Here is a 23,902-nt window from a genome sequence, read left to right as displayed (position 1 = left end):
TTTTGCAGCCTAGGTGGGCAAAGGGGCCCACATTCCAAAGAGCACCTTTCGGATTTCGATGGTCATTTTTTACAGAATTTGATTTCAAACTCCTTACCACACATTTGGGCCCCTAGAATGCCAGGGCAGTATAACTACCCCACAAGTGACCCCATTTTGGAAAGAAGACCCCCCAAGGTATTCGCTGATGGGCATAGTGAGTTCATGGAAGTTTTTATTTTTTGTCACAAGTTAGTGGAATATGAGACTTTGTAAGAAAAAAAAATAAAAATTCCACTAACTTGGGCCAAAAAAATGTCTGAATGGAGCCTTACAGAGGGGTGATCAATGACAGGGGGGTGATCAATGACAGGGGGGGGGTGATCAGAGAGTCTATATGGGGTGATCACCCCCCTGTAAGGCTCCATTCAGATGTCCGTATGTGTTTTGCGGATCCGATCCATGTATCCGTGGATCCGTAAAAATCATACGGACATCTGAATGCAGCATGACAGGGGGGTGATCAATGACAGGGGGGTGATCAGGGAGTCTATATGGGGTGATCACCCCCCCTGGAAGGCTCCAGGGAGACGCCTGTATGTGTTTTGCGGATCCGATCCATCTATCAGTGGATCCGTAAAAATCATGCGGACGTCTGAATGGAGCTTTACAAGGGGTTGATCAATGACAGGGGTGTAATCAATGACAGGGGGGTGATCAGGGAGTCTATATGGGGTGATCACCACAGTCATTGATCACGCCCCTTTAAGGCTCCATTCAGACGTCCGTATGCGTTTTGCGCATCCGATCCATCTATCAGTGGATCCGTAAAAATCATGCGGACATCTGAATGGAGCTTTACAGGGGGTTGATCAATGACAGGGGGGTAATCAATCACAGGGGGGTGATCAGGGAGTCTATATGGGGTGATCACCACAGTCATTGATCACGCCCCTGTAAGGCTCCATTCAGACGTCCGTATGCGTTTTGCGGATCCGATCCATCTATCAGTGGATCCGTAAAAATCATGCGGACGTCTAAATGGAGCTTTACAGGGGGTTGATCAATGACAGGGGGGTAATCAATGACAGGGGGGTGATCAGGGAGTCTATATGGGGTGATCAGGGGTGATCAAGGGTGAATAAGGGGTTAATAAGTGTCGGGGGGGGGGGGGTGTAGTGTAGTGGTGCTTGGTGCAACATATTACTAAGCTACCTGTGTCCTCTGGTGGTCGATCCAAACAAAGGGGACCACCAGAGGACCAGGTAGCAGGTATATTAGACGCTGTTATCAAAACAGCGTCTAATATACCTGTTAGGGGTTAAAAAAAACACATCTCCAGCCTGCCAGCGAACGATCGCCGCTGGCAGGCTGGAGATCAACTCTCTTACCTTCCGTTCCTGTGAGCGCGCGCGCCTGTGTGCGTGCGTTCACAGGAAATCTCGCGTCTCGCGAGATGACGCGTATATGCGCGACTGTGCGCAGCGCTGCCACCTCCGGAACGCAAATCTGCGTTAGGCGGTCCGGAGGTGGTTAAAGGGGTTGTCCCACTAAAATTATTCTACAGTTTTCAAACCTGCATCTGGATCTGAATACTTTTGTAATTACATGTAATTCAAAATTTTGCATAGTTACTGAGTTTTTCAAGAAAATGTATCTGTATAGCGCCTCCTGCTGTTTATTTTTTTCTTTCTTTGACCTGCTCACTGAGAAGGCCGCACATGCTCAGTTTCATCTTTCAACTGCCCCCTGAGCTGTGATAGGGAGAGCTGAGACACGCCCCCTCAGTTGCAGCAGAAAAGACACTCCCCCTGAGCTGCCAGCTTGATATAAATCTAGCAGAGCAATGAATGTGGAGATCTCTGGATCCATGTGAAGTACAGAGCTGGTTCTAGCTTTGTTAGAAAGAGATTGTCATGTACTGTATGATATCTGATTTTCATTTCTTACATTAGTCATGGGATAACCCTTTTAAGACAGGCTTTCAATATCAGATTGGCCAGTGTCCAACACCCCACACCCCTGGCGATTAGCTATTGCTATGTAGCTCTGGCTCCACAACTACACCGCTCTGTCCATTTAGTAGTGGATGGAGCTGGTAACTGCAGTATTGCCTCCATTCACTTCAGAGGGATCAGTGCTGCAGTTACCAGCTCCGTCCACTACACTGTGGACAGAGCTGTGTAGTTGTGGCGCCAGGGCTGTCAGACTCCGCCAATCTGATATAGATGGCCTATCCTGAGCTGTAACTGCAGCTGAACGTGAAGATGAAGGGGTAGGTACTGAGAAATCCATCATGCCTGCGCAGGTCAGAGGGCTGCCAGATTTTTAGAAAAGCCTAGACAACCGCTTTACATTTTATTTTCTATATTTACCTGTAAATATGGTCTTGTGTATGGGAAATTCTGTTTGGCAATTCGTTTGCGAGTATGTGAGTAATCAATGTTCATCTGATTAGATAATCATGCTTTGTCATTTCTTGATATGTGAGAGGAGGAAGACATTTATTTAGCTGATTTTAGCAGGTATTACTCAGTGGCGCCATAAGAAAATGATGTGCAATAAAATCTGTGTAAAAACAATAAGTCAGTCCTAAGGGGGGGGGACTGTCTGCTTTCTTGACATCTCCATGAGATAAGAACTCTTTCACATTTTCTAGGTTCTCTGCATTGTGTTGTTCCTTTTGGTATTCCTCCTGGAAATGTATGCATAATTTGAAAACTGAGTGTTACCATTCCCTTTAGGGTGCATTCACACGACCGTATTTTTGGCTCCGCATCCGTACCGCAATTTTGCGGAACGGGTGCGTACCCATTTATTTCAATGGGGCCGCAAAAGATGCGGACAGCACACAATGTGCTGTCCGCATCCGTAGATCCGTTCCGCGGCCCTGCAAAAAAGATTGAGCATGTCCTATACTTGTCCGCAATCGCTGACAAGAATAGGCATTTCTATCATAGGGCCGGCTACATTCACACAGCCGGTATCCGTGTTTTGCTGATCCGCAATTTGCGGACCGCAAAACACATACGGTCGTGTGATTGTAGCCTTATCAATAGTGTGTGTCCCTACATGCACCAGTCAGTGCTAACAGTGTCAGACTGTGTAGAGAGACACCCTATTGACAGGGGAAAGATCATGCCCAGTTCATGCATTTCCAGGAGGAATAACATAGGAACAGAGTTCAAAGAATAGATGCTCCAGAGTTGTCATTTCAGGAGAAATATAAATAATTGTTATAAAGGCATGCTCGGAGCACTAATGGTTCCCCTATTAAATCTGTGTCCTCCTTTCCTTCTGTCTTAGTAGGGCACTTGAACATCCTAGGGTGGCTTTTTGTTTACAGAGGTTTTCCATGCTCCTCATATTGATGACCTATCCTCAGTATAAGTAATCCATATGTCGGTAAGGGTCTGACACCTGCACCCCCGCAGATCTCATTTTACTCATTTTGGGCAAAAAATTATTTTTTCAATTGGTCTTAAATTGGTCTCCATGACCGCAGGGATCAGAAACCTCAAAGTGCCCATATTTTTTAAAATTAACCCCCCCTCCTGCAGCTCTCTGTGTTTTTGTGCCTCTGGGCGCAGCGGGGGAGGGAGGATTGCGGGCAGTGTGGGGGGCGGGTGCGCGATCTTCCGCCCGCCCCCTGTTTATTTTCATGATGGCCGAGCAGTTGAATCAGAGTGTCAGCTCATTGCTGACACTCCGATTCAAACGGCGGACATCTGTGCAGATGTCCGCCGTTTTAACCCCTTCCATGCTGCGGTCCGTAGGGACCGCTGTATGGAAGAGGTGAAGAGGGAGGAAGCTCCCTCTCCCATCGGGGGGCTACTGTGCCTTTGCAGCCCCCGGACAGGATGGGGTCACAGAGGGAGGGAACCCTCCTCCCTCCCCTTCCCCGTCTGCTCAGTTGTGGCAGACGGGGAAGGTTCCCATGGCAACAGGACGCCTTCTCAGGCATCCTGCTGTCCATGGTGCTGAACAGATCTGTGCTAAAGGCAGAGATCTGTTCAGACAAAGTGTAAGTAAAATACAGTGCAGTACCCTATATAGTGTACTGTACTGTATTATACAGACATCAGACCTACTGGATCTTCAAGAACCAAGTGTGTCTGGGTAAAAAAAAAATGTTAAAGTGAAAAAAAGTAAAAATAGAAAAAAAACACATTTATCCCTGATTAAAAATTAAAAAAATAAAATTCCCTACACATGTTTTATATCACCGCGTCCGTAACGACCCGATCTATAAAATGGTCATGTTACATTCCCCGCACGGTAAACGCCATAAAAGATAAATACTATGATGAAATTTAAATTTTGCTCACCTTACTTCCAAAAAAAGGTAATAAAGGTGATCAAAAAAGTCGTATGTACGCCAAAATAGTGTCATTTAAACCGTCGTCTCATCCCGCAAAAAATGAGCCCCTACATGAGACAATGGCCCGAAAAAAAAAAAAAAATATGGCTCTCAGACTATGGAGACACTAAAATGATTTTTTTTGTTTCAAAAATGATATTATTGTGTAAAACCTTAATATATAAAAAAGGTACACATATTAGGTATTGCCGTGTCCGTAAGAACCTGCTCTATAAAAATATCACATGATTTAACCCCTCAGGTGAACAACGTAAAAATAAAAAATAAAAATGCTGTAAAAAAAGCCATAATTTTGTCACCTTACATCACAAAAAGTGTAATAGCAAGCGATCAAAAAGGTATATGCACCCCAAAATCATACCATTAAAACAGTCATCTCATCCTGCAAAAAATGAGACCCTAACTAAGACAATCGCCCAAAAAAATAAAAAAAAATATGGCTCTCGGACACTAAAATGATTTTTCTTGTTTCAAAAATGATATTATTGTGTAAAACTTAAATAAATTTAAAAAAGTAAACATATTAGGTATCTCTGCGTCCGTAACAACCTACTCTATAAAAATAGTACATGATCTAATCTGTCAGATGAACGTTGTAAATAATAAAAAATAAAAACGGTGGTATTTTTTGGCAAATTTTCCATTTTAATCCAAACAAAACTCAATAATTATTGCCCTGATTCTTTAGTTTATAGAAACACCCCATATGTGGTCGTAAACCTCTGTACGGGCACACAGCAGGGCGCAGAAGGAAAGGAATGCCATATGGATTTTGGAAGGCAGTTTTTGATGGACTTGTTTTTTGACACCATGTCCCATTTGAAACCCCCCTGATGCACCCCTAGAGTAGAAACTCCAAAAAGTGACCCCATTTAAGAAACTACACCCCTCAAGGTATTCAAAACTGATTTTACAAACTTTAACCCTTTTAAGTGTTCCACAAGAGTCAATGGCAAATGGAGATGAAATTTCAGAATTTCTATTTTTTGTTACTTTGCTTTACAAAAAGTGTAATATAGAGCAACCAAAAATCATATGTACCAAAAAACTGCCACCTTATCCCGTAGTTTCCAAAATGGGGTCACTTTTTTGGAGTTTCTACTCTAGGGGTGCATCAGGGGGCTTCAAATGGGACATGGTGTAAATAAACCAGTCCAGCGAAATCTGCCTTCCAAAAACCACACGGCGTTCCTTTCCCTATACGCCCTGACGTGGGGCCATAGAGTGGTGTACGACCACATATCGGGTGTTTCTGTAAACCGCAGAGTCAGGGCAATAAATATAGAGTTTTGTTTGGCTCTTAACCCTTGCTTTGTTAGTGGAATAAATGGATTAAAATGGAAAATTTGGCTAAAAATTTAAATTCTGAAATTTCATCTCCATTTGCCATCAACTCTTGGGGAACACCTAAAGGGTTAATAATGTTTGTAAAATCAGTTTTGAATACGTTGAGGGGTGTAGTTCTAGAATGGGGTCACTTTTGGGTGGTTTCTATTATGTAAGCCTTACAAAGTGACTTCAGACCTGAACTGGTCCCTAAAAAGTGGGTTTTTGAAAATTTTCAAGATTTGCATCTAAACTTCTAAGCCTTGTAACGTCCCCAAAAAATAAAATGGCATTCCCAAAATGATCCAAACAAGAAGTAGACATATGGGGAATGTAAAGTAATAACTTTTTTTGGAGGTATTACTATGTATTATAGAAGTAGAGAAATTGAAACTTGGAAATTTGCAAATTTTTCCCAAATTTTTGTAAATTTGGTATTTTTTTATAAATAAAAATGAATTTTTTTGGCTCCATTTTACCAGTGTTATGATGTACAATATGTGACGAAAAAACAATCTCAGAATGGCCTGGATAAGTAAAAGCGTTTTTAAGTCATCACCACATAAAGTGACACGTCAGATTTGCAAAAAATGGCCAAGTACTTAAGGTGAAATAGGGCTGAGTCCTTAGGGGGTTAAGGTGGGTTTACATAGGCCAATGGAACAGCTGTTCCTTCACTTCTCCTTCACAGTATGAGGACTATAGCAATCCCTCATCCCCATACAGAATCATTGTTGTTAGGCAGCAGATGGCTGTTTAGACCGCACAATCTGCTGCCCAGGAACTATGATTGGAGTGTCTGCACGAATGATGGGAGCATTTTGCTCATTCCTTCAGTAATCAGCTTCACATGGTTAGATTATCAGGAATGAGTGTTTGCATGTCGTTCCCAATAATTTTGGCGATTATTGGTACATGTAAATCCACCTTTACTTAAAGGGGTTCTGCACTTACTTAAAGGGGTTCTCCCCTGGATAGATCATCAGCTTCTGATCAGCGTGGGTCCGACACCCGGGACCCCCGCCGATCAGCTGTTTGAGAAGGCAGCGGTGCTCCAGCAGCGCTGCGGCCTTCTCACTGTTTACCGCCGGCCCACTGACGTCACCACTAGTATCAACTAGAGTGGGCGTGGCTAAGTTCCATTCAAGTGAACAGAGCTTAGCCCCGCCCACGCTAGTTGATACTAGTCGTGATGTCAGTGGGCCGGCGGTAAACAGTGAGAAGGCCGCGGCGCTGCTGGAGCGCCGCTGCCTTCTCAAACAGCTGATCGGTGGTGGTCCCGGGTGTTGGACCCCCGCCGATCAGAAGCTGATGATCTATGCAGAGGATAGATCATCAGTTAAATGAAAGTGCAGAACCCCTTTAAGCCACGTTTTTATCAGTAAGATAAGAATTGAGCCTTAATGAGTGTTTATAAGATCAGAGATTAGGAGCCGTCCACTGAGCTGCCTGACGAAACTGAGAGGTAATTCAGATCCTGCTACTCGAGAATCTTAGCCCTGTACAGAGAAAAGGGTTCCAAATTTTCAAATAAAGACCAATTGAAAAAATGATTTTTAGCCCAAAATGAGTACAATGCAATAATAATAAAAAAAAAATGTCCCCTTTCACATTTTTTAGAGGAGCAGAACAACGAAAAAAATGGAAATGCTGGTTTTGGCACATAACTGTTAAAAACTAAGCCAAACAGACCCTATTGACTATAATGGGCTCTGTTCGGTTTCCATTGAGGTGTCTGCTTTTTCGGTGTAAAGAAATGTCCTGCGTCCTGTCTTTTTTTTGGTGGAATATGTGACTTAGGGTCCGAATGGAGAGTCCACCGCAAATGTGAACAAGCTCTTATTGTCTAGGGCAGGGGTGGTCAACCTTACAGACACCTTACAGATATGACCCCCATGCTCAGATATGACCCCCATGCTCAGATCTCCCCCCCCCATGCTCAGATCTCCCCCCCCCATGATCAGATCTCTCCCCCCCCCCCCCATGCTCAGATCTCCCCCCCCCCCCCCCCATGCTCAGATCTCCCCCCCCCCCCCCCCCCCATGCTCAGATATGACCCCAATTGCTCAGATCAGAACCTCCCATGCTCAGGTCTATAATTTGAAAAAAATCTCATCCCTCTCCTGATCAGGCACTGGGCTCCTGCTCGGGCACCTGCTACTCTGCAGGTCTGACACGCTCTCCACTGTGACTTGATTAGCACAATGTCAGGTCATAGTATGTGTCTCCACGTACTATGTTCTGACATTGTGTGCATCAGGACGTAGTGGAGAGTGAGCTGGAGCTGCAAAGTAGCAACAGTGTCTGGTCAGGAAAAGACATCTGAGCATGGGGTAGAAAGTAAGCCAACCTGACTGCTTCCCGGCTCCACAGCTAGAGCCGCACTTGAAGAAGCAAAGAGCCGCATGCGGCTCAAGAGCCACAGGTTGGCCACTTCTGGTCTAGGGTGTAGTTGGCTGTTAAACTATATTTCCATGAACAAACAGTAAAAGATTGTTCGTCCTTCAATGCAACAAAATAATGTGTTTGTCTTCTTCTCCCGTATTGCTTTCATGTCATAGATAGTTAAAAGATAAACATTGGACTCAAAAGAAGTGATTAAATAAAGTAGTCGTTGGGATTGCTTGATGGATGATTTTTCTTAGGATGTTGTCTCGTTAGTTTTTTTGCATCTGAATACCAGGAACATGGTTTTGCTCCTCTTCTTTTGAGGATTGTTGTAGAGTTCCTCTCTTAAAAATGCTGATAAGCTCTGAATGATGCTTGCTAAATGTGTGTGTGTGTATATACAGTATGGGAGAGGTATATAAAAGTTTAGTTCATGTGACATGACGTTTGATTATTTTTTTCGAACATTTTCTTTCTCATCAATAATCAGCACCGGAAGTATGTCTCTCTTTTTTAAATTCTTTTAAAATACTTGCTTTTTCTTGTAAACAGGTGAGCTAAATCCACAGTATGTCATTTGGGTTAGCGGTTTTAGCTGTGGGTTTTATTTCTTTTCCAATGATAGATGAGATCTGTAGCAAAACCGCATCTAATCCGCAATTATAAATTGCAGATTCAGTTGCACTCGTGTGCAGGTCACCTTAAAGCATCCTCTTTTCTTCATCTTCAAAGTGGTTTTATTGGATTATAATATTAATGGCACGTTCCTGTCAACCCTGCTTCTCAGTTTATTGAAGGGGCTTTTGAATGGAACTCAGCTGTAGTACCTGTCATGACCGCTGCAAAATGTATGAAGCTGTGCCTGGTTTGCTTGTCTAGCTAACAATAATGGGGAGCTCCATACCCCCTCAGCTGATCAATGGCGGTGCCAGAAGTTGGACCCCCACTGATCAGCACCGCAGCAGCCAAAACAGCTGATTGGTGGGGTGCCGAATGTCAAGCTTCACCAATCGGATATTGATGGGCCATCAGTATCTGTAGCCTAGGGAACCCCTTTAAGCATTCCTTTTTGCTCGGTTGCTTCAGATCCTTTGTAATTGTCTTGTAAAAAATGTACTCTTTGGCTGCTTAAAGTCTTAGGTGAGTTATTGTCAAAATTACCCCACATTACAGATTTATCACTGATTTACTGTCTTTACATATGGGCGTGAAGGGTATGTATTAAAATAGAGTCCACCACCCATTTGTCATCTTCTGGACCAGTTACACCTGAACTGGGTGATCTTAACAGCAGTGACTCTATCCTGGGTAATGAGTGTCCTGGTGTCATTCGTTTTAGTGGAAATCTCATACTGTACATCACAGTCTAAGTGCTGAATTACCTCGAGGCTTCTAATTGCTGGATCACTACAAGTGCAGTAATCCTGTAGGAGAGGTTGGTAACGTAACTCCAAAGATTTTACAGCTGTGTCCTGTAAACGGACCTTGTGTTCTTTTTAACATGAATCTTCATAGTGATTGCGGGGTTAGGAGAAGCGGTGGTCTCCGTGTTGGAGGCTTTGTTGAGTCAAAAAGAGTGGACAAAAAAGTCTCGCAAGCAGGAGTTTTTTGTCTGTCAAAAAAGCAGCATCCTGAATGGAAACGGATTGGACTGTTCCTCTAAAGGTGGACCCAATGTATGTATTATGTGGGCGGTCATTCATTTGACAAGCAGAGAAGGCACCAGTGGCAGACGTCATGGGGTAGAAGGATCGGTATGTTAAATTTCCCCAGCAGATAGCCTGCAACCAGACTTTTTGGACAGCGGCTTATCCCCTTATAATAATATCCCCTTATTAATAACGCATGCTCCGCTAATGTGAGCTTGTATGCTTATGGAAAGAGCTTATTGTTGATAGAACGGTAGTATAACCATCTAAGGGGCTGTTCACATAACGCTAGTTTGGGTTTTTATTGATGGGATAAATGCCTGTTTTCAGAACAACTTTCCAACATCTAAACCTGACAAGGACTGAAAAACTGAAACACTCAGCTTTTCTCGCATATCAAAAATATTTTACGGGGTTGTGCATATCTGTGCTACTCATTTCTGTTTCCGAATCATATCGCACACCAGCGGCACTCAACAGAGCCATTGACTATAATGGGTTCTATCTGGTTTCCATCCCGATGTGATCATTTGTCCATCGTTTTGTTTTGGACAGGATCTGAACATTTGTTTCTCCTGACTTCATCCCAGTACACATGCATGTTCCGCCAAACATGTATTTGTATTTGAACGGGGAGAGCAGAGAAAGCTGTTACCAGACACTTCTGGCGGCTTGTCTCCCCGAAGAACAAAAGGATGGGGCAAAAATATTCATTACACCTGATCCTTCTCTCCCCGGACATCATCTGTTGGGAGCTCTCCCCACATCTGAGAATATTGGACAAACTCGTCCTTTTCGGTGAATTCGGCTAACAATAATACATTTATGTGTATGGGGGCCTTTTGGCAGGTGTGTAGAAAATCCTAAATTAGCCTTTCCGGCTGTCTAAAGTCTCTAGTTGATGGCCAGCCACAGCTTCATAATTCAGATTGATACAGGCAGAGGCTTACCTCCCTGAGACGTCCATACTCATTATTGGGATAAAAGCCTCCTTCAATGTTATTAGTATTAAATTAAGCTTTGGATTTATCTCTGTGGTTTATCATCAAAGGTACACAGATGAGTATTGTCAAAGAGAACAATTCGGAGCGTCAGTCATGGTTAATGTTCCTTCACTGCGCTTATCTCCGACATGGTTGGTCAGTCATACAATGCCAGACGGACACTCCTCTGATTGATCAATGCAGTTTAGTGAGTGAGGTTAAAAAAAATAAAAAAATAAATAAATAAATCGCCCCAGACTCTGAATCCCATGATGTTCAATACATATATATGAAGGATTATCCCAGACTGTAAATTGCAGTGTTAAAAAATATTTAGAAAAAATCCAGATTATCTTGCATTTCTGTCCAGAAATGAGTGTCGGATGATCAATACTTCTCAAATGCCGGAGATACAAAAGTAGTGTGTGTGTCACTCATATTGTGTGATACTGTTCATGTCAAGACTCCATTTCTATTGAGTGTGTTACATTCAACCATCCGTGGAACATAGAAAGTTTTTGTATTGACTGCTCTTTATGGTTGGTTTGACTTCTGGAAAGCAAGTGAGAATAATGAGAAATGAGAATTTATTTTATTTTTTCATATTCCTACGTATCCTTTTCTTTAAATATACAATTTTTGTTGTTACAGATGGTTCAAGTGATGCAAGATGTACAGAGACAGAGGTAAGCCACGTTCTTCATTCTGATTGAGCTCTCCTATGTACAAATGTGGTGATTGCACCAAGTGCAGGTATTGAAGATGAGATAATATAGAGGTGCATGTGTTACACTGGCGTGTATATATGTGTGCACACAGCATGGATTTGCTTGTTCACAATTTGCACCCATTTACAAACTCTCTGCATATTCAATGATTGCTAGGACTACAGAGGAAGCACCATCCTGTACCACCGGCAGCCTGCCATGTATTGTCGTAGAGTTGTCACGATAACAAAATTTTGATTCGGTTTCGATACCCAAAAGTATTGAGATACTGGATACTATTCGATAGAATAGAATGACTAATAAATCGTTTGATGCATGTATCTTTACAGAGGAAGATGTTCTAAGTTTGCTGTCTAAGGTGAAGACAAATAAGTCACAGGGGCCTGATGAGATACACCCAAAATTATTAAAAGAGCTTAGTGGTGAGCTGGCAAAACCGTTAACAGATTTATTTAACCAATCATTACTAACAGGAGTCGTCCCGGAAGATTGGAAATTGGCTAATGTCGTGCCCATTCACAAGAAAGGTAGTAGGGAGGAATCGAGCAACTATAGACCAGTGAGTCTGACATCAATAGTAGGCAAATTAATGGAAACCCTATTAAAGGATAGGATTGTGGAACATCTAAAATCCCATGGATTGCAAGATGAAAAACAACATGGGTTTACTTCAGGGAGATCATGTCAAACAAATCTTATAGATTTTTTTGACTGGGTGAATAAAATAATAGACGGTGGAGGTGCAGTAGACATCGCATATCTAGATTTTAGTAAGGCTTTTGACACTGTCCCACATAGAAGACTTATCAATAAACTGCAGTCATTGAGCATGGACTCCCATATTGTTGAGTGGATTAGGCAGTGGCTGAGTGACAGACAACAGAGGGTGGTAGTCAATGGAGAACATTCAAAACAAGGTCATGTTACCAGTGGGGTTCCACAGGGATCTGTACTGGGACCGATTTTGTTTAATATCTTCATAAGTGATATTGCAAAAGTCCTCGCTGGTAAGGTTTGTCTTTTTGCTGATGACACAAAGATAGGTAACAGGGTTGATGTTCCTGGAGGGAAACGCCAAATGGAAAAGGATTTAGGAAAACTAGAAGAATGGTCAGAACTCTGGCAACTGAAATTTAATGTGGATAAGTGCAAAATAATGCACCTGGGGCGTAAAAACCCATGGGCAGAATATAGAATATTTGACACAGTCCTGACCTCAGTATCTGAGGAAAGGGATTTAGGAGTAATTATTTCAGAAGACTTAAAGGTGGGAAGACAATGTAATAGAGCAGCACGAAATGCCAGCAGAATGCTTGGATGTATAGGGAGAGGTATAAGCAGTAGAAAGAGTGAAGTGCTTATGCCGCTGTACAGAACACTGGTGAGACCTCACTTGGAGTATTGTGCGCAGTACTGGAGGCCATATCTCCAGAAGGATATAGATACTCTAGAGAGAGTTCAGAGAAGAGCTACTAAACTAGTACATGGATTGCAGGATAAAACTTACCAGGAAAGGTTAAAGGACCTTAATATGTATAGCTTGGAAGAAAGAAGAGACAGAGGGGATATGATAGAAACTTTTAAATACATAAAGGGAATCAACTCGGTAAAGGAAGAGAGCATATTTAAAAGAAGAAAAACTACCACAAGAGGACACAGTTTTAAATTAGAGGGGCAAAGGTTTAAAAGTAATATAAGGAAGTATTACTTTACTGAGAGAGTAGTGGATGCATGGAATAGCCTTCCTGCAGAAGTGGTAGCTGCAAATACAGTGAAGGGGTTTAAGCATGCATGGGATAGGCATAAGGCCATCCTTCATATAAGATAGGGCCGGGGGCTATCCATAGTATTCAGTATATTGGGCAGACTAGATGGGCCAAATGGTTCTTATCTGCCGACACATTCTATGTTTCTATGATAGCACGCAAAAAAAAAAAAAAATCACAAAAAATGCCCATATACTAAACTCATGTTGCCGGCTCAAAAAGATTACGGCAATACCAAACTTGTATAGTTTTTATTTAGTTTTAGTAAAAACCTTTGGGAAAAACATTTAAAAATTTTCTTTGTATCGCCATTTTCTGACAGCCATAACTTTTTTTTATTTTTGGTCGACAGAGCTGTATGAGGGCTTCTTTTTTCAATCCACCTTAAAGGGATTCTGTCAGACAGATTTTAACTACAGAGCTTTTCATATCATATCCGTCTCCTTGAACTAGATAAAAATATACTAGTCTTACCCCCACATGTCTTTTCATTTTTGCTAAAAATCGCTTTTATTCATATGCTAATTACCTTTATAAGGAGCCCAAGGGGCTGTCCCTCCGGCCGTTGGAGCCCAGCCGCACCCCTTATCTTGGAGCCCAGCGCCGACCCGCTGTTAATTATTCACTCCTCTCCCCGGCGTTTCCCCCCCCCCCCCCCAGTGCGCTGTAATCTTGCGTGGATCAAGGGCGCATGCGCGAGATTACGGCGCACTGGGTTAAAAAAAAACGCTGGTGAGAGGAGTGAATAATTAACAGCGGGGCGACGCTGGGCTCTAACGGCCCAAGGGACAGCCCCTTGGGCTCCTTATGAAGGTAATTAGCATATGATAAAAGAAAAGACAAATGGTGGCTCTCTCACTGTACTACTTCTAGATTGGTGCACAACCCCTCAGCACTCCCAATTGCTGATACGTAGGAATTGAAAAAAACTTGAATAGGGGGTCACTCAAAATATCAGGCAAACACTTGGAGGTATGTATCCACACTCACTTTATAGTACATATAATACACAGTAACAAATGCTATTTAAAACATATCATTAAATACAAAAAATACAATATAAAATATAAACCGCTAAATCCCAAATGTCTCTTGAGGTTATAACCGCAATTGGGCAATAATTGTTCCAAACCAACTCAAGCTGACCGCCAGGTCCCAAGTGTCTGTTAAATATGAGAACCACAAATGGGGGATAACAGTTCCAAACTGACTCCGGTTGCCGTTACTGTGTATTATATGTACTATAAAGTGAGTGTGGATACATACCTCCAAGTGTTTGCCTGATATTTTGAGTGACCCCCTATTCAAGTTTTTTTCAATTAGCATATGATTTTTAGCAAAAATTAAGACATATGGGGGTAAGACTTGTATATTTTTATCTAGTTCAAGGAGACGGATATGAAAAGCTTTGTAGCTAAAATCTGGCTGACAGAATCCCTTTAAGTATAAGAAAATACAGTGATGTCACAAAACAAATCACAAACATAGACACCACAGGGGGGGTAATAAAGAGAGTGATGTCACAACTTGGGGGTAATCACCAAAGTGAAGTAACGGCACAGGAATAATAGTAACAGGAGTATGCAGGGTGGTGTCACAAAACAGAGATGACACACACACACACACAGAGCGATATCACTGTCCATAGATAAAAACACTGACGTCATGAGTAAGGGTTAAGGATATATGCATGTTTGCAGCATTTAGTAATGTCAAAAACATCATAACCATAGTAATGTCACCGCCAATAGCTAAGGATCACATCATAATACAACGCACAGCACATCGATAAGCAAGGCGGTGATATCCCCAAGTACCTTTTCAGCACTAGATGTTTAGTGTATCCCCAATATCAGATAAGTGTGTGTGTATAAAATATACTTATTGTGGGCTAAGGCTGGTGGTGGTAAGGAGGGCTGGGGGGGTAGGTAGCACGTAACATACTTGGATGCAGTCTGGGTCTGGATGTAGTGTTGCTGCTGGGGTGAATCAAACCATTATCCAAGGTCCATGTATCTTCTAAAGGCAAAAGCACACAGGTTTCATTACAAATACAATTTTTGCAGGGTTCACGCGTTTTTCGGATCCTGGACCCTGCTTTATTCAAAGTGATAGGGCTGTGTTGTGGAACCTACACACCACTGGGTCATGAGTGACTTTGTGCAGGGGAAAATTGCTGTGCTTTATTAGTGGGGGGCAAATATTGTGTGGTAATATGCCATGATATAAATCAGTTCAAGACCAGGCCATTTACCTCGATAATTTCTGGGATACATGAGGCTTTATCTTTATGGCACTTTTTTAAATTGGTGTTTTTTCAATTTATTTTTTGGTGAGATCAGGGGAAATAAGTAAAATAAAAAATGTATGTGTGTGTGTATGTATGTGTATATATATATATATTATGTATATATATTTTTTAAACACAAATTACCATTAAATTACCTTTAATTGTGTTGACCTTTCCGTTATAGTAGTATTTGTATTGTGGACGTATAGTTTTGGTTTGTTGGTGGTGGTGCTCCAGCTTTGGTTTGGGCTTGTGGCCCCATCCCTTTTTTTATAAACTTTTAAAAATATTGTGTACATATACACTCCTCAACATTGAAATTGCAACCCAAAGAAGAAGTCATGGAATTATGGACATCACAAAAAATGGAAACAAAATATTCAAAACATCTGAGCTGTTAGTGTACCCGAAGTGAAGTCTAGAGAGGTCCCACTACCGTACATTATGCTACCCCGCTCCATAATCTCTGGATTAGGGCCAGTGTGACGTTTCCCCTCCGAAGGAGTCTTCGTGTCGTTGCCCGTATGATCTCCAGACCAATCCCTGGCTATCATTGCAGCCCACTCCATAGTGAGATTTATCATTTAAGAGGATAGACCTCCATTTCAGGCTCCATTGCTGTCTTGCTTTCCACTATGATAGCCTTTGAGAGAGGTGGAGTAAGGTCAATGGAGCACTTGTACCTGGACTAGGAGAGGACTCCAGCATAACGTAAACCGGACAGATCCGTTATGCAGGCCATAGACTTCTATTATGATGGAATGTATAACGGAATGCCTCTAAAGGCATTCCATCATGGAATTGTGTTATGATCCGTAGTAACGAATCCATAACGCAATTCAGTAAATACACGAACACGAACCCGCACACGAACTTCAAAATATGAAATTCACTCATCCCTAACCTGGACGTCTGGCTTGTAGCTCAGTGTCGTGAAAATGCCTTCTGATGGCTTGTGTAGACACTATTTGCCCCCCTAGGCTTGGGGTGTGATATCCAGTTTTACCTGCAGTACAGAATGGATCAATATTCTTCTAATCAGACGAAACGTCTGTGCAGAGGTTCACCTCAGTGCACCTCTTGATGTCGTTCCAGTTTGTCGTTCTTCTCCCAACCACCGGGACACACAATGTTGAACAGTGCTGACAGTGGAGTTATCTGCTGGAGTGATAAACCAAGGTCTCTCAGTTCATGTATTCTGTCCCTCTGTTTGTGACAAGAGATGATAACTGGCATGTCAGCGAACAGGAGGCATCACACAATCTTCCCACACAACTGGATCTGTTTTTTTTTAATTTTATGTGGCTAAAAAACTTTCCTTTCAATCTGGCTTTTATGCCCCTCCCACATGCCACAGATTGGAGCTAGGTGCTTGAAAATTTGATCATCTGCTTCCTCGATTTGTGCAACTTTATGGCTTGTCCTTCTTGTTGCAATTTCACAGTTGAGTGTATTTTGACTTTGTCTATTTGGGGACTTTTTAACAATACATAGTTTTTTTCATTGCTGATTGTCCCTATAACTGGGACTAACTAACTCCAGTTACACGAGTAGTACAACCTCCTGACATACTGTAGAGAAGCTGAGACACGCCAGGTATACAGCTGTATACAGCTTTGTATAGAGTGATCAGTAAGGCAGAGACAGTAACATACTGCCTCTGCCTTCTCTCTGGAGTGCAGACCAGCTTCCTGCCTAAAGACATTGGGCATAATAACATGATTTATATGGAATGGAAAGTATATTTGAAAAGAGGCAGTCTTAAGAAATTCGAGAAGCACTGGAGTGCTTGGATTGCTCACCCAGGACTGTATACTACGGATTTGCTGCGTACGCGGGTGTTACCATTCCGTGGCTTCTAAAATACCCAGGGATAGTTGGTTTTTCAGTGACTGCACGGGGGATGGGGGGGGGATTTATGTTTCGGTGGTAGTTTTACAGCCCTTTTGTACTTTTCTGTACTTTTTGTACTTAATGTATTTTTGTATGTTTAAAAAACTTTCTCAATAAACAAATCTGATAAAAAAAAAAAGACATTGGGCAGATCATAAGCATTTAAAGGGGGAAAACTATTTGCAGTGTGAAGCTGCACTTATGTATATGTGTGTGTATATGTGTGTGTGTGTGTGTATATATATATATATATATATATATATATATTTTGCATATACACGAAGGATAGTCTTTTATATATGTATTGTCAAAGTTATATGGCATGTATTTGCAGGACTTGTTATCTGCCACTATGTACACAAGAAGAATAGCACGCAGTGCAGCTGCTGTTATAACTAAGGTGTGTCATTGTGAAAACACTACTATGGAATTCCAGTATGATCATCCTTCTGAGAAACACTATAAATAAAATGAAATTGAAATTTGGGCTTAGTTTACTTGTTTTTCCCCAGAATAACAAGGGTTGTCCAACATTTTGATATTGACGACTATCTTCAGGATAGGTCATAAATATCAGATCGGCATGGGTCCAATTCCCAGCACCCCCGATGATTAACTGTTTTTTTTTTTTTCAATCAAATAGTTTTTATTATTCAAATAAAATTGGCATATCACAAGACATTTGCGTCTACAATTTTTTGTAATTTTCTCCCCTCCACTTCTCATATACACAGAATTGTATAAAAACATTATCATATGTCCACATATTTGATACATCTTCCACAGTTATTGTACATAATGAATATACCAATAAAAAGACAAAACAGTTAGAGTTATTTGACTATAAAGCCCAACATCCGCCACCCCCCCTCTCCCAACTACCAACCCCCCCCCCCCCAAATCAGAGCATACATTTTCAAGACCTTTTTAGATGACGACATGAGTGTGAGACAACCATTCATTCCACAACTTTTCAAACTTCTGAGGGCATCCTCTCCTAACAAACACTCCCCTCTCTAAAGTCAACATCATGCACCTTTCTCACAAATTCATCCACCGTTGGCGGACTCCCCTGGATCCACCTAAAAGCAATCAACTTCCTGGCCACATACAATAGTCTCCCAACCGCCACTTTGACCGCCTCTCCCCCACCAATCTCCTTCACATATCCCAGCACACATATCTTGGGGTCCTTCTGCACCCTCAATTCCAGGTTACGATTAATCAAAGTCAACACCTCATCCCAAAAACTACTTAGCACTGGACAAGCCCAAAGCATATGAAACAGATCTGCACCTTCCGCCATACATTTTGGACAGTTGTCATCAGTTCTAACCCCAATTTTTCGTAAAAACACTGGAGTTTTGTAGACTCTGTGGATGATAAACAATTGTGACAGCTTGCCCTGTTCACTTACAGACACTCTTGGGACTGCCTCCAATATATCTTCCCACTGTTACTAAGGGATGTCCCCCAGATCCTTTTCCCATTTTCTCATCCTTGTAAGAGGGAATTCTATCAAGAATTTGTCTAAAAGCAGAGTATACACCTGTGAAATTAGACCTCTCTTTCCTCCAGCTGGGAGAACCAGTTTATGGACCACATCTGTTTTTGCAATAATGCAACCCTTCCTTATCGTGACATCGTAGGCGTGTGTCTCAGTTGCAGGTATTGATAGAACCACACTTTAGGAATGTTGAATTCTTGCTGTAGGCCTTGAAATGATTTAAATACATTAGTCTCAATCAATTGACCTATCCTCATTACTCCATGGGATTCCCAATTTCGGACTCCTGATAGAGAAATGAACTCTGGCATCAAGTTATTGTTCCATATTGGGGAAAGCTCTCCTACCCCACCAACTCCCCTGATCAATTTCACCTTTGCCCACACTTTTTTCATAAGCTCTATAAGCGTTACTTTCTCTCTCCCCCCATGCATCCCTGCACCCTCCAGAATACCCATAAGATCCCTACTACACAACCAGTGTTGCAGTATTTTCCCCGTCACGTCTGGTAGCTGAAATTCCATCCAACCCTTAAAATGTTGACACTGAGAGGCTAAGAAATATATCCAGGCGTTAGGGACAGCCAAGCCACCTTCAGACTTGGGATATTGCAGCGTCTCCAGCTTAATCCTAGCTTGACCATATTTCCAGATAAGATCTCTAAATATCGAATGTATTTTCCTAAATCTCTCAACTGGGATCCATACAGGGGCATTATTCAATATGTATAGCAACTGAGGCATCATTACCATTTTTAGGAGATTCACTCTGCCCACCACCGACAAAAAGAGTCTACTCCATGTCCTTGCCTTCAGCCTAAAGGTATTTAGTAAAGGAGTTAAATTAAGCTCTTCAAAATCTAGCAGTCTAGGTGTTATATATAGCCCCAAATATTTAAATCTGCCCACCCAGGGATTCAAACTATCTGCCTGCACACCAGAGAGTGCCTGTCCGTCCACCGGCATCAGGGCAGACTTCTGCCAATTTATCCGAAGCCCAGAGAAGCCACCAAATTTATCTATTAAAGCCATGGCCGCATCCAGAGAGCCCCCAGTGTCACCCAGAAATAGCATAGTGTCATCAGCATACATTGCCACTTTATTCTGCGTCTCACCATATCTAAACCCCACAATATGAGGTGACAGGCGGATAAGGGCTGCAAGTGGTTCAATTGCTAACGCAAACAACAAGGGTGACAATGGGCACCCCTGTCTGGTGCCTCTGGCCAAAGAGAAGCTATCTGACAACCCCCCATTAACTCTGATCCGTGCCTTTGGACTTGAATACAACACTTTCACCCACTGAATAAATCGCGCACCAAAGCCCATGACTCTCAAGGTTTCCCATAGGTAGTTCCATTCAACACTGTCAAACGCCTTGGCGGCGTCTAACGCAAGTAAGGCCCTATCTCCTCCATTATCTGCTGGAATATTCAGACTAGCATATACTCTACGGATATTTATAGCAGTCGATTTCCCAGGCATAAAGCCCGTTTGATCCGGGTGCACTATAGTCAGTATTACCCTGGACAGCCTGTTCGCCAACACTTTCGCCAGGAGCTTCACATCTGCTGTTAATAGCGAAATTGGTCTATAGGAATCAGGAACTTTGGGATCTTTCCCAGGCTTAGGAATAACTACTATGATAGCCTCCTGCATAGAATGTGGTAGCGAACCCTTCTCCAGAGAATATTCAAGAACCTTAAGTAATTCAGGAAGAAGTACCCCTTGCAACTTTTTATACACCTCCACTGGTATGCCGTCTGCCCCCGGCGCCTTACCATTCGCCATCCCCCCAAGAGCTACCTCCAACTCCTCCAGCGTGATCGGCTCTTCCAGTCTCTCTCTATCCTCCTCTGATAACACTGATAACTGAGCCTCAGCCAGAAAGGCGGACAGGGCTTCCTCCGAGCTAGACGCCTTGGAAGCATAGAGAGAGACATAAAAACCTTTTAGAATATCTAATATCCCTTTTGTATCCTGGCTACTATTCCCATTACCATCCATCAGCTCTTGTATACAAGAAGAACCCCTCTGTGCCTGAGAAACCACTGAAAGCAAATGCCCAACTTTCTCTCCTTCCTCAAAAGATCTTTGGCGATAAAAACTACGCTTCCTATCCGCAGCCTGTAGTAGGTGACACCTCAGCTGTTCCTGAGCCACCTCCAGCGCCTCACTATTAGCCATGGTGGGGATTCTACCAAACTCCCTTTCAGCCTCAGTCACTTGTACATGAGCTTTAACATCCGCCTCTCTGGATTTAGATTTATGCTTGCTTATTTCTTTGATCAGTACCCCTCTCAAAAACGCTTTCATGGCATCCCAGACTCCGTGAATTGAAGCCGTCCCTCCATTAATAGAAAAGTACTCCCTGACCTCCAAAGTAATCTCAGACAAATCACCAAGTACATTCAACCAATGCGGGTTACATTTCCACAACCTCGGTCCCTGCCTAAGCACGCCCAGGCACAAATCAACCTGCACCAAGGAATGGTCAGACAACGACCGAGGATGATAAATAACCTCTCTTATCAGTGGTAGCATAACATCATTAACCAAAGCCAGATCTATACGTGATAATGAATGATGCGTAGCAGATCTACATGAAAACACCCGCTTATCCGGGTTACGCAGCCTCCAAGCATCAAGTAAACCAGTTTCCCTCATAATATTCTTAAGAGCCACACTCCCCGGTGATCCACTGGCACCTTCTACCCGACATCTATCTATGGAGTCATTCAATGTACAATTGTAGTCCCCCACTAGCAGCCACGGCAGTCCAGGGAAGTCCGCCACAAAGGTCATAATATCCCTTATTAAAGGGGAAGCAAAAGGTGGAGGCACATACACTGACACCAACACCACCTGGATCCCATCAATCTTGCACACTACACACACATACCTGCCCTCAGCATCCACACATTGCTTCAAATGTTCATATCTTATACTTTTATGCACAATCATACTAACACCCCTGGAGTGAGAGGAATGGATTGCATGTACCACATGTCCTACCCAATTTTTGTTCAGCCACTGCACGTTATCATTGGACAAATGCGTTTCCTGCAAGCAGCAGATAGCTGGCTGAAACCGACCCAAATATTGAAATATACATTGTCGTTTTCTTGCATCAGCCATTCCCCTCACATTCCAGCTCAACACTTTAATCACCTGTGTCATGATGAAAGATTACAGCATGTTTGAATCTCACACTCCATACTAAAGTCACTCTCACATTATTCACACCCCTCACCCATCTCTGACCCGTCCCCCTCCCCCGTGATCAGACTACTTTGAACAGTAACCCCAACCCCCCCTCCCAAACATCCAACTCTAACTCAGGGCAATCTGTAAGCACCATGCCCAATGCTGAACAAAAATCATTTCTGATTCCAACACTCTCCCTCAGGTAGAGAATCCTCTCCACAACTGGGAAATACATTTCTTATCCCAACTTCCTACTCCCGCATCAGGATCTACCATGTGGTAGCAACACTCAATACACTTTATAACTGGTATAACATTAAAGTGATATTAGGGTGCAATCCTATGCATATAAAGTGAACACAAACTGCAAACTGTTTCCTTAAAGTGTCCAGGGCCCCACTTCTCAATTGCCGCTCGTGGACGTCCAGCCACTGTGTCGCTTCATCAGGGTCCTCAAAAAATCTGATGGATCCCAATGCCACCACTCGCAATCTAGCCGGGAACAACATGGCGTACGGAACTTGTAGCACTCTGAGCCTTTTCTTTATATCTATAAATCTGCTCCTCCTCCGCTGCACCTCATTGGAATAATCCGGATAAATGGACACTCTGACCCCATTCATGACCATCTCATCATTGTCCCTTGACTGGCGTAGGATAGTGTCCCGATCTTTAAAGTGTAAAATCTTCGCCAGTATGGGGCGAGGAGGCCTGCCTGGCGGGAGCGGCCGCGAAGGGACTCTGTGCGCCCGCTCAACCGCGTACAGGGAAGATAGGCCCTTCTCATGGAATAACTGGTGCAACCATTTCTCCACAAACTCTGTAGCATTGGCCCCTTCTGTTTTTTCTGGCATTCCAACAATTCGCTGATTATTTCTCCGCGATCTGTTCTCTAAATCATCCGCTTTGGCGTATAAGGCAGCTATATCTTTCCCATTCATTTTTGACGCCATTTGCAGAGGTTGAATAACGTCTTCCAGTGAGGACACCCTCTTTTCCAAATCTGAAGTACGCTCAGAAATCTTGTGCAGGTCGTGCCTGATTATGGACACGTCTGATCTCAGGCTGCCAACTTGTACTGCGAGCACTTTAAGGGTACTGTTGCAGCTTGCCACTGCCACCATTATATCTTTCAGTGTGGGCTCCCTTGTAGAATCAACCCGCAGGTCTACTGGAACTATTGCAGGGACCGCAGATTTGAGCACCGGCTGACCGGAAAAAAACGGGTCATCACCGTCCATGGATCTGTCCTCCTGATCAGAGGAGGTAGGTATATCAGTCCCTTTATCACTGGCCGAATCGCCCACTCCACCGTCCAGTCTGGCATATTTACTGAGTTTAGCAGCCGCGCTCTGGCTCACCGTCTCCTGCAGCGCCGACCCCTCTCCACTTCCGGCGCCATCTTGGCCTTTCTCCATGCGGTCTTGTTTCGCCAGTTTGGACGATTTCCTCGGCATTTTTTTTAGGCTCCGATTTTGTCACCGCAATCACCGGACACCTTCCTCTCTCCAGGTAAAGTAGTTTCAGGCAGTTTGAGTGCGCTTCCACTGTAAATGAACAGGATTTTAGCAGGAGCAGTGAACCGTGCGTCTTACTCCATGCACTCACAAGCCACGCCCCCCGATGATTAACTGTTTGAAGAGACAGTGATCCCTGCGCATTCTTCCTATGCCAGTGACATCACATTCATTGGTAGTATAAATATGCAGCACACAGAATATTTTTTGAAATTTAAAGGTAATTTAATTTAGTGATTCTCACAATAGGAGGTTCATGATCCAGTTTATAGAAAATTAAATGCTGCGT

At 42.9% G+C, this 23,902-nt stretch overlaps 1 protein-coding gene across 4 annotated transcripts in view; it reads left to right on the top strand.

The window, feature by feature from the left end:
• The window catches only part of SPIRE1 (spire type actin nucleation factor 1), a 223,965-nt gene that overhangs the window by 13,661 nt on the left and 186,402 nt on the right, over positions 1-23,902 (top strand). For all 4 annotated transcript variants that reach the window (XM_040432593.1, XM_040432592.1, XM_040432591.1 and 1 more), the window contains exon 2: positions 11,358-11,392. In XM_040432593.1, the coding sequence (XP_040288527.1) occupies positions 11,358-11,392 (35 nt within the window). The remainder of the gene's footprint in view (positions 1-11,357; positions 11,393-23,902) is intronic.

The sequence above is a fragment of the Bufo bufo genome, chromosome 5 (assembly GCF_905171765.1).
Source record: "Bufo bufo chromosome 5, aBufBuf1.1, whole genome shotgun sequence".
In the NCBI taxonomy this organism is placed as follows: Eukaryota; Metazoa; Chordata; class Amphibia; order Anura; family Bufonidae; genus Bufo; species Bufo bufo.
Note: the sequence above shows the minus strand (reverse complement) of the source record. Positions and strands in the feature narration are given on the sequence as shown.